Below are 12157 nucleotides of genomic sequence, written 5' to 3' on the forward strand. Positions count from 1 at the left end.
CCCTCTGGTGCACGGTACTCAAGATGCTGTTTTTGCTCTCATGGAGTGTGGTCGTTCAGCGACGTTTGTGTGGACCCCAGGCCACATCGGCATTCCAGGAAACGAACATGCCATTGGTTGGCCAAGCAGGCCACCACTTCGCCACACCTGGAGCTTGGTCTCGTGGAAAGAGACCTCCGGTCAGCCCTACACCGCAAGGTCCGCGATGTCTGGAGCTCTGAATGGTCTGTCTTGAGCATGCCAAATAAGCTCCGCGTGGTAAAGTCATTCGTGGCTGTATGGAACTCATCCTTGAGGAGCATGTGTAGGGACTCAGTTGTTCTCTGCCGTCTCCGAATTGGACATACGCGGTTGACCCACAGCTATCTCCTTCGCCGTGAGAACCCGCCCAAGTGTCGCTGTGATGCAGGGCTCACAGTGGTCCATCTTCTGATGGACTGCCCCCTTTAAGCCCCCTTGGGGTAGTCCTTTAATTTACCAGCTCCACTTCCTTTAATTCTAGGTGACGATTCCTCTATAGCTGACTCAGTTTTACGTTTTATCCGAGCAGCTGTGTTTTATCACTCACTCTAGTGTGGGTGCTCTCACATGATTTCTCAGGCTACACCCACTCCAGCGACTTTTGATTGTGACGTGGATACCGAAATAGTGTCTTTTCTGGTAACAAGTTGTGTTGGTACCTCTATCAATGCTTTCCAGCTGAGGGTTCTTCATTTGTAGTTCAGTGGTTGACCTTTTACGTGATGCATCAACCACTGTAGTCTGTTTTACTCTAGTCAACTATTTGCTCTGCTCCTTTTAAGTGTCCTCTATTTTGTGTTATTGCAGTGTTCATTTTAGCTCTGTACCCCTTGGTGTTCCCTCCCTCTGGGTGCAGAGGTTACACTTTTACTGTATAGGCCTTTTACAAGTATGTCTGTCGGGAACAGGGGACTGATGATCTTGATGTTTAGCCCCTATCAACCCCAAAACAAACCAACCAACCAACCAACAAACAATCGGTCAATGATAATTTCAATGGAAGTTACGTGTTTTGGGTGAACAAGGCTTGTGGTTTACATATGCATTGTTGGTTTATATGTGGTCTGTATAATCACTTTTGAGACAGTGCTATTGCACTGAATTATGTTGTTGTTTTTGTTGTGATCTTCAGTCTGAAGACTGGTTTTGTGTAGCTCTCCAGTTTGTCTGTCCCATGCAAACCTCTTCATTGCAGCATAATTACTGCAATGTGCATCCATTTGCCATGGGGTGTACTGTATTCATACATGTGTCTCTCTCTATAATTTTTACACTCTACCCTTCCCTCTATTACAAAATTGCATATTCCTTGAAGCCTCAGGGTGTATCCTATTAACTAATCCATCCTTTTAGTCAAGTTGTGCCATAAATTTATTTCCCTTACAATTCAGTTCAGTACCGCTTCACAGCTTATCTGACCTGCCCACATAAAATTCAGCATTTCACCACATTTCAGAAGCATCTATTCTTTTCTTGTCTGAAACGTTTGTCATCCTTGTTTCACTTCTGTACTAGACTACAGTCCACACAAGTATCTTCAGACAAGACTTCCTAACACTTAAATTTATATTTGATGTTAACAAATTCATCTTCCTCAGAAATATTATTCTTTTTATTGCTGGTCTTATATATCCTACTTCAGCCATCATCACTTCTTATGCTGCCCAAATAACAAAACGCATCTACTACTTTAGTCTCCCTAATTATTTCCCTCAGAATTTTATGATTTAATTTCACTACATTGCGTTTCCTTGTTTTACCTTTCATTGATCATTATCTTGTATCCTCCTTTAAAGACACAGTCCATTCTGTTCAGCTGCCCTTACAAGTCCTTTGCTGCCTCTAACAGAAATTCAATGTCATCAGCAAACCTTAAAGTTATTTCTTCTCCATGAACTTCAATTTCATCTCCAAATTTCACCATGCTTTACTCTAAAGCTTTCTTAGTGTACAGATGGAATGACATCAGGAATAGATTGGGATAACTACAACCCTATCTCACTCTCTTCTCAACTACAGCTTCCCCTCCGTGAACTTCAGCTCTTATAACCGTAGTGTAATTTCTGTGAAAGTTATATGTAATCTTTCACTCCCTGTATTTTATCCTTGCTACTTTTAAAATTTTGAAGAATGTAGTATAGTCAGCATTGTCGAAAGGTTTCTCTAAATCCCCAAATGTTACAAATGTTAGTGCCAACGGCCTTGCTGCAGTGGTAACGCCAGTTTCTGTCAGATCACCGAAGTTATGTGCTTCCAGGCTGGGCTAGCAATTGGATGAGTGACCATTCAGTATGCCAAGCGTTGTTGGCAAGTGGGGTGTACTCAGCCCTTGTGAGACAAACTGAGGAGTTACTTGGTAGAGAAGTAGCTGCTCTGGTCTGGTAAACTGACATACGGCTGGGAGAGCAGTGTGTGGGCTGAGGATGACACAGTGGATGGTCGCTACCATTGGGCCTTCATGGCCTGTTTGGGCAGAGTTAGGTTAAGTTAAGTTATAAATGTTAGTTTGCCTCTCTTCAACCTATCTTCTAAGACACAGTGTGGAAGTGAGAACCAGTTCTGGCATTTTATTCGCCTTTAATCATAATAAATTTGTTATCTTCTGCTATTATTTGAGTTCACTAAATTCCACCTCCTTCAGGTAATAAGAAATTTTTATTGTATATGAGATTATGAATGTCCAACTTGAGCATTGAGTAAGCTCACACTGAAATTAGAGGTTTTATGTGAATTCACATTTTACATGTGCACAGTCCAGTCACATTAATGTGACTGTCACCTATCAACGTGCAACACCACTCACAGATGGCGGGTGGTGACACTAGCAATGGGGGGAATATAAAGCATGTCCGAGGGGGTGGGGAGCACACAGAAAACAGTGCTGTCACTGCTGTAATGCAGAAACAGAGCAACTTATTTGATGTCCTAAAGGTCATGATCATTGGCTATCGGGCTAAGGGTGCAAGCATTTCCGAAATGCCCAAGTCTGTAAACTGTTTGTATGTCACTGTTGTTTAAGCGTACCATGCATTGCAATATGACGCTATCTAAATCCACTGCTGAGGCACTTGTGATGCACCACAGACCATAGGTGATAGGGGTGAATGGCAACTGCCAAGATGTGTACTGGTGAGTAGATGTGCACCTGTTGAGCAACTGACTGGAAATGAATCAAGGGGCTACCAACATTGTTTTCTCAATAACCATTCAATAAACATTACTGCATATGGGTCTCCATAGCAGGTGCCTGATTCATGCTCCCATGATGACTGCTGGTCATTGGGGATGAAGGCTGGAATTTGTGCACTTATACCACAACTGGATGTCCACTGAGTGCTGACAGATGGCCTTTTCAGATGAGTCATGTTTTATGATCCATCGGATAAATGGCCCGGCAGTAATCATAATAAAAGTCCAGGCCAAATGAGGGAGCATTATGGCCTCGGGAGTGTTTTTGTGGCATTCCATCGGTTACCTCGTCATCCTGAAAGGCACAATGGATCAACACAAGTATGTTTTTATCCTTGGATACCATGTCCACTCTATAAGCAGTTGTTTTTCCTCAGCACGAAGACATCTATCAGCAGGAGAACACAATGTGTCACGCAGCTCACAGAGTACATGCGGGATTCAAAGAGCACCAGGACGAGTTAGCCACATTCCCGATTTAAGCCCAATCAAGAATCTGTGGGACCACCTTGTTCAGGCTGTTTCTGCCATGGATCCTCAGTCGAAAACTGTAGTGCAACTGCCCGTGGCACTGGAGTCGGCTTGGCTCCATAACTCTGTCGGTACCCTCCAGAACCTCATTGACTGTCTTCCTGTCCAACTGCGTAAGGTGTTATTCAGACTGGGCCATTTATATTATCATTTTTGTTAACTAGCTGCTCCGTGGTTAAGCATAGAATATAGTATTCTGACATCCTCCTTGGCACTCCATAACGTATTACTAGTCACATACAGCACATGCTGTGACGGAGGGATATCTGCTGACAAACTCTATCCACTGCTCACTGCCCAAGGAGTACCTAAAACAAACAATAATATATAAAACAATTATTTGAAATTACACAGTCTTATTATCTACATAAAAATAACTTTTAATTTTGGAACTATAACAAAATTGCTTGTGTACATGCTTCCTCATTTATAGAAGACAAGGGTACAGAAAATTTTGTGACTCTAACCTTTGTGATCAAATTTTGGAATTTAATTCACCAAGTTCCACTCCTTCACAGATGCACGATCAGTATTACTTCACATGCTCTTACATTTTTCTGTAATCCATACAGATCTTCCTCAAGGTCAGCTTCTACCAGTTTTTCTATTCTTTTGCAAATAATTTGCGTCAGTATTTTGCAACCAGGGCTTATTCAAGTGATTGATTGGTAGTATTTACACCTGTCAACAATTGTCTTCTTTGGAATTAGAATAAATTTTTCTTGAAGTCTGAAGGTATTTACCGGTACCCTGTCTCCTATATCTTGCACACTAAGTGGAATAGTTTTGTCACGGCTAGCTCTCCCAAATACCTGAATAATTCTAAGGAAAAGTCATCCAATTGAGGGACCCGGCTTCCACTTAGATTTTTCAGGACTCTGTCAAATTTTCATTGCAGTATTGTATCTCCCCCATCTCATCTTCACTTACTTCCTCTTCACTTTTTATAATATTGTTCTCAAGGTTGTTTTCCTTGTATTGATGCTCTACATTCTCCCTCAGTCTTTTAGTTATCCTTTCTTTACTTAGTACTGGCTTACCATCTGAGCGGTTGATATTTGTACAGCTGACTCTCTTTTCTTCAAAGATCTCTCTTAATTTTCCTGTAGGTGGCAGCTATCTTTGCGCTAGTCATGCATGCAACAGCCTTGCATTTGTCCTCTAGCCAGTTGTGCTTAGCCATTTTGCACTTTCTGTCAATTTCGCTTTTGAAAAGTGTGTATTTCCCTTTCCCTGATTCATTTGCTGCATGTTATATATTCTTATTTTGTCACTTAAATTCAGCAATCTCCTGTGTTATCTGAGGATTTCTACTAGGCCTTGTCTTTTTTTGCCTATGTGATCCTCTGCTGCATTCACTATTTCATCTCCCACCACTTCACCTTCTATTGTATTGCTTTCCCCAGTTCCAGTCAGTCACTCCTAATACTGCTCTGGAATTCTCAGCATCTGCTGGTTTCTTAATTTCTCCAGGTCTCATCTCCTTAAATTTCTACATTTCTGTAATTTCTTCAGTTTCAATCTGCAGTTCATTACCAATAAATTAAGGTCACAGTACTTATTTGCCCCTCAAGGTACATAACAGTTTCAATTGAGGTTTTGAAGTCTTTATTCTACTTCTATAAAATCAATATAAAACCTTCCGCTATATCCAGGCCTTTGCCATGTATACAGCTTTCTGTCATGATTCTGAAACCACGTGTTAGCAGTGATTAAACTATGCTCTGCAGAAAATTCTACCTTGCGGTTTCCTGTTTTAGCCCCTTTCCCCATATAATTTTCTCCTGATATTTTTCCTTGTCTTCAATTTTACAATCTTGAGTTCCAGTCCCTTATTACAATTAAGTTTTCCTCTCCTTTAACTGCCTTAATAATTGCTTTCATCCCTCCATGCAGTCTTTAAGTCTCTTCTTCAGCTGCAGAGCTAGTAGGCATATTAACTTGTGTTACCATGGTGGATGTTGGCTTCATGTCTGTCTAGACCACAATAATGTTTTCACTATACTGTTCATAGTAACTTACCTGCATTCCTATTGTCTTATTCAATATTAATACCACTCTTGCCCCCCCCATGAACCATGGACCTTGCCGTTGGTGGGGAGGCTTGCGTGCCTCAGCGATACAGATAGCCGTACCGTAGGTGCAACCACAACGGAGGGCTATCTGTTGAGAGGCCAGACAAACGTGTGGTTCCTGAAGAGGGGCAGCAGCCTTTTCAGTAGTTGCAAGGGCAACAGTCTGGATGATTGACTGATCTGGCCTTGTAACAATAACCAAAACGGCCTTGCTGTGCTGGTACTGCGAACGGCTGAAAGCAAGGGGAATCTACAGCCGTAATTTCTCCCGAGGGCATGCAGCTTTACTGTATGATTACATGATGATGGCGTCCTCTTGGGTAAAATATTCCGGAGGTAAAATAGTCCCCCATTCGGATCTCCGGGCGGGGACTACTCAAGAGGATGTCGTTATCAGGAGAAAGAAAACTGGCGTTCTATGGATCGGAGCGTGGAATGTCAGATCCCTTAATCGGGCAGGTAGGTTAGAAAATTTAAAAAGAGAAATGGATAGGTTGAAGTTAGATATAGTGGGAATTAGTGAAGTTCGGTGGCAGGAGGAACAAGGCTTCTGGTCAGGTGACTACAGGGTTATAAACACAAAATCAAATAGGGGTAATGCAGGAGTAGGTTTAATAATGAATAGGAAAATAGGAATGCGGGTAAGCTACTACAAACAGCATAGTGAACGCATTATTGTGGCCAAGATAGATACGAAGCCCACGCCTACTACAGTAGTACAAGTTTATATGCCAACTAGCTCTGCAGATGACGAAGAAATTGAAGAAATGTATGATGAAATAAAAGAAATTATTCAGATTGTGAAGGGAGACGAAAATTTAATAGTCATGGGTGACTGGAATTCGAGTGTAGGAAAAGGAAGAGAAGGAAACATAGTAGGTGAATATGGATTGGGGGACAGAAATGAAAGAGGAAGCCGCCTGGTCGAGTTTTGCACAGAGCACAACATAATCATAACTAACACTTGGTTTAAGAATCATGAAAGAAGGTTGTATACATGGAAGAACCCTGGAGATACTAAAAGGTATCAGATAGATTATATAATGGTAAGACAGAGATTTGGGAACCAGGTTTTAAATTGTAAGACATTTCCAGGGGCAGATGTGGACTCTGACCACAATCTATTGGTTATGACCTGTAGATTAAAACTGAAGAAACTGCAAAAAGGTGGGAATTTAAGGAGATGGGACCTGGATAAACTAAAAGAACCAGAGGTTGTACAGAGATTCAGGGAGAGCATAAGGGAGCAATTGACAGGAATGGGGGAAATAAATACAGTAGAAGAAGAATGGGTAGCTTTGAGGGATGAAGTAGTGAAGGCAGCAGAGGATCAAGTAGGTAAAAAGACGAGGACTAGTAGAAATCCTTGGGTAACAGAAGAAATATTGAATTTAATTGATGAAAGGAGAAAATATAAAAATGCAGTAAGTGAAACAGGCAAAAAGGAATACAAACGTCTCAAAAATGAGATTGACAGGAAGTGCAAAATGGCTAAGCAGGGATGGCTAGAGGACAAATGTAAGGATGTAGAGGCCTATCTCACTAGGGGTAAGATAGATACCGCCTACAGGAAAATTAAAGAGACCTTTGGAGATAAGAGAACGACTTGTATGAATATCAAGAGCTCTGATGGAAACCCAGTTCTAAGCAAAGAAGGGAAAGCAGAAAGGTGGAAGGAGTATATAGAGGGTCTATACAAGGGCGATGTACTTGAGGACAATATTATGGAAATGGAAGAGGATGTAGAAGAAGATGAAGTGGGAGATATGATACTGCGTGAAGAGTTTGACAGAGCACTGAAAGACCTGAGTCGAAACAAGGCCCCCGGAGTAGACAATATTCCATTGGAACTACTGACGGCCGTGGGAGAGCCAGTCCTGACAAAACTCTACCATCTGGTGAGCAAGATGTATGAAACAGGCGAAATACCCTCAGACTTCAAGAAGAATATAATAATTCCAATCCCAAAGAAAGCAGGTGTTGACAGATGTGAAAATTACCGAACTATCAGCTTAATAAGTCACAGCTGCAAAATACTAACACGAATTCTTTACAGACGAATGGAAAAACTAGTAGAAGCCAACCTCGGGGAAGATCAGTTTGGATTCCGTAGAAACACTGGAACACGTGAGGCAATACTGACCTTACGACTTATCTTAGTAGAAAGATTAAGGAAAGGCAAACCTACATTTCTAGCATTTGTAGACTTAGAGAAAGCTTTTGACAATGTTGACTGGAATACTCTCTTTCAAATTCTAAAGGTGGCAGGGGTAAAATACAGGGAGCGAAAGGCTATTTACAATTTGTACAGAAACCAGATGGCAGTTATAAGAGTCGAGGGACATGAAAGGGAAGCAGTGGTTGGGAAGGGAGTAAGACAGGGTTGTAGCCTCTCCCCGATGTTGTTCAATCTGTATATTGAGCAAGCAGTAAAGGAAACAAAAGAAAAATTCGGAGTAGGTATTAAAATTCATGGAGAAGAAATAAAAACTTTGAGGTTCGCCGATGACATTGTAATTTTGTCAGAGACAGCAAAGGACTTGGAAGAGCAGTTGAATGGAATGGACAGTGTCTTGAAAGGAGGATATAAGATGAACATCAACAAAAGCAAAACAAGGATAATGGAATGTAGTCTAATTAAGTCGGGTGATGCTGAGGGAATTAGATTAGGAAATGAGGCACTTAAAGTAGTAAATGAGTTTTGCTATTTGGGGAGCAAAATAACTGATGATGGTCGAAGTAGAGAGGATATAAAATGTAGGCTGGCAATGGCAAGGAAAGCGTTTCTGAAGAAGAGAAATTTGTTAACATCCAGTATTGATTTAAGTGTCAGGAAGTCATTTCTGAAAGTATTCGTATGGAGTGTAGCAATGTATGGAAGTGAAACATGGACGATAAATAGTTTGGACAAGAAGAGAATAGAAGCTTTTGAAATGTGGTGCTACAGAAGAATGCTGAAGATTAGATGCGTAGATCACATAACTAATGAGGAAGTATTGAATAGGATTGGGGAGAAGAGAAGTTTGTGGCACAACTTGACCAGAAGAAGGGATCGGTTGCTAGGACATGTTCTGAGGCATCAAGGGATCACAAATTTAGTATTGGAGGGCAGCGTGGAGGGTAAAAATCGTAGAGGGAGACCAAGAGATGAATACACTAAGCAGATTCAGAAGGATGTAGGTTGCAGTAGGTACTGGGAGATGAAAAAGCTTGCACAGGATAGAGTAGCATGGAGAGCTGCATCAAGCCAGTCTCAGGACTGAAGACCACAACAACAACAACAACCACTCTTGCATTTTGTATTGATAACCCTGTACTGACCTGACCGGAAGATTTGTTCTTCCTGAAACTAAACTTCACTAATTCTTTGTATCTATCTTCAGTTTACCCATTTCTCTTTTTAATTTCTGTGACTTACCTACCCGATTAAGGGATCTAGGTTATCATGCTTTGACTTGTATATTGTCATCAGTCTTTCTTTCGTCAGTTGAAGATATTCTTCTGAGTGGTCCACACCTGGAGGTACAAATAGAGGACTAGTTTAACTCTGTAATATTTTATTCAGGAGGATATTGTTATCATTAAGCTGTACAGAGAGCTACATGCCAATGGGAAAAAGAAAATAACGGCTGTGGTTCCAACTTGCTTTCAGCTGTTCACAGTACCAGCACAGCATACCATGTTGGCTAATTTTACAAGGACATCATCCAGACTGTTGCCCCTGCAACTGCTTGAAAGACTACTGCCCCTCTTAAGAAACCATGGGTTAGTCTGGCCTCTCCACAGACACCCCTCTGTTGTGATTGCACCTATGGCACATATAGTTGTATTTTTCAAACACAAAAGCCACCCCACCTCAGCAAAGTCCATGGTTCATGGGGAAATTTTCCTGAATTTGTGAAATATCATGTTATCTATTATGCAATGAAAATGAATCAGTTGCACAAATGCTGCCTGGGTGAAGGCTTGGGTTACTGGCATATCCTGGTGGTAAGAAGCTGCAGTGGGTGGTGGTTCTAGGTCAGGACAATGCCAGTGGTTGACCACTGAAGAGACATTGTTGTGACAACTTGGGGGTAGATGTATGTCTGATGCCCAAAGGTATCTGTAGAACAATATGACAATATTTAAAATTTATTGTCCACAGAGTACAACAGTTGGTATATTGATAGCACAAGTGGGAGAGGTTGCAACGTTCCACTGTGAAATGTGTGGGTCAGCACTTGGTGCACAGTTGGGCAGCATGCTGACTCAGTTACATGAGGCTGGTGACATTATATGTGTTGGTGGGCAGACATGTCCACACCAAGCAAGGCTGTTCTAGCTTCCCAGAGAAGCCAGGGTTCCCATGACCCTGTCATAGATGTCTGTTGGCTCTGCTAGTAGCATGTGGAGCTGTGCAGAGAAGTTCCATGGCCACTAATCAGGAGAGAGAGACTGGTACTATCAGAATATGCCACAGGAATGGTGGTGGGTGGCAGCAATTGCACACCCCCATGACGACGGATGACAATCTACTACCAGATCCTGCTAGTTAGACCTTCAGAAGGTCTGCGGGTGGTGATGGCCACAGCTTCCATGAGTCTTGACTTGGTAGATGGCAGTACAGCTCACAGTGACCAAGTTCCTCCAGACAGGACTTCCTGCTCCATGGAAGGCTGGAGGCAACTAGCAGAAGATCAATTGACTTGGGCCTCCTCCATTGACAGGGTAGCTGCAGACTGAATGAACAGTGCTCCTTCAAAACAGAAGTAGTATTTATGCAGGGTTGGCTTGTGTGCTCTGGCATGATGACGTGTCAGTGAGACATCCTTCATCCTAGTTTTTGTGTTTGGTCAGTTCTCTTGGTCACTTTAAGATTTCAATTGGGCAGCATGCTCTTTCTGCCATATCAATAAACTGAATAGTTACTCTTGCATCTGACTTGAGCTATGTTGTGGCACTTTGCACATGCACCATTATATTGATGTTCTTCTGCTGCCATGATGTCATTTTGCTACATTGCTGGACCTGGAGCTCAGCTTGTTCAGGATGATGCAATAGCTACGATGTTCACTGCTTCTCCGTCAGCAGTCCTTTCTCATTGGTATTTGAACTGGCTGTTGACTCATTCTGCTTTGCCTCTGGCATTGTCAGGGACGAATTTTGAATTTTTCTGGCTGCACCATACTACTCTGCTGTGTGACATGCTGTTTTTTTGTGTGGTTTTTTCTGCTTGTGCAGAAGAAACATCTTACAGCTAGCCAGATTAATAGAATTCCAAATCAGAATGTTTTTACAAAAAATGAAAAATATTATATCAGGGTAATAATAGATGTTATTTTTTTAGCAGGCCAATGTACTCTCATGACCCACATCATCACAGTGATTTGGACAATATCCAAGGACCAGACATTGGCTCATTTGGTGTCCACAGCCACGAAGAAGAGTTTCACAAAGGTCAGTCTATCAATTGACAGCGTGTCTGCACACAGTTTTGGCTCTTGAAATATGTCAAAAGTTTTGATTGTGTATTTGAATCGTAACTGCCTTTAGAGAAAGTATATAATTTTATGAGTTTTGAGTGGAAGTTCACCTGACAAAGCAGTTACAGTTTTTCTTCTCTGTAGACTAGAGACTCAATGTAACAGTGTCTCTAACAACTGTGGGATTTTTCTGTGGGTTGAATTCAAACTATTGTAGACTTATTTTTAATTTGCTTTTTGCAGTTTGTAGTGCAGATGAAACTGTGTTTTGTTTTTGAAAAAAATTAATGTATCTTGCACAGCACGTCTTCTGAGTTTTCTAGAACATTGTCTTTAGTTGGAGAGTACAATACCAAAATGGGTTTCAGTGATGACATTATAAAAGTCCTATACATGGATCACATTAGAATAAAACAGAGCTTTTTGTAAAACATCATCCATATATTGAAGTGACTTGTTTTACGTTGACCAGCCTATTGCGCTACCATTTCTAAGCTGTTATGTGTCAAAATTGTGTCTTTCATTTACTGATCTTTTACAGCATTTTAATAGTGATTTATGTTTATGGAATCTTATTGCATAGTTACAACTGTGAAAATCTTAAAAGAGTCTATAAATTAGCAAGTGTGTAAATCTGAAGAGGTTGGGAAAAAATCAGCCAACCAGTTACAAAAACAAAGGTTTATTAGTCCTCGGCATAGGTTTTGATACTTCTAACAATATCTTCTTCAGGAGCAGTGGGCTCTAAAAATGTATATAAACAGTTACAAAAATTATTTTTATGAACATAAGTAAAATATTTTTAAGCTACGGGTACTCACTTGTTACAACACATGATAGTACATTAGATTAGCTGAAGACGAGCAGCTCTTGTCA

General features: G+C 41.2%; 1 protein-coding gene across 3 annotated transcripts in view; it reads left to right on the forward strand.

Moving 5' to 3' along the window:
• Positions 1–12157, forward strand: part of LOC124787894 (glycoprotein-N-acetylgalactosamine 3-beta-galactosyltransferase 1-like) — a 343470-nt gene that overhangs the window by 298402 nt on the left and 32911 nt on the right. For 2 of the 3 annotated variants that reach the window (XM_047254866.1, XM_047254865.1), the window contains exon 4: positions 11146–11255. In XM_047254866.1, the coding sequence (XP_047110822.1) occupies positions 11146–11255 (110 nt within the window). The remainder of the gene's footprint in view (positions 1–11145; positions 11256–12157) is intronic. The other variant, XM_047254867.1, reaches the window with a different exon arrangement.

This window comes from Schistocerca piceifrons, chromosome 3, assembly GCF_021461385.2.
Source record: "Schistocerca piceifrons isolate TAMUIC-IGC-003096 chromosome 3, iqSchPice1.1, whole genome shotgun sequence".
NCBI lineage: Eukaryota > Metazoa > Arthropoda > Insecta > Orthoptera > Acrididae > Schistocerca > Schistocerca piceifrons.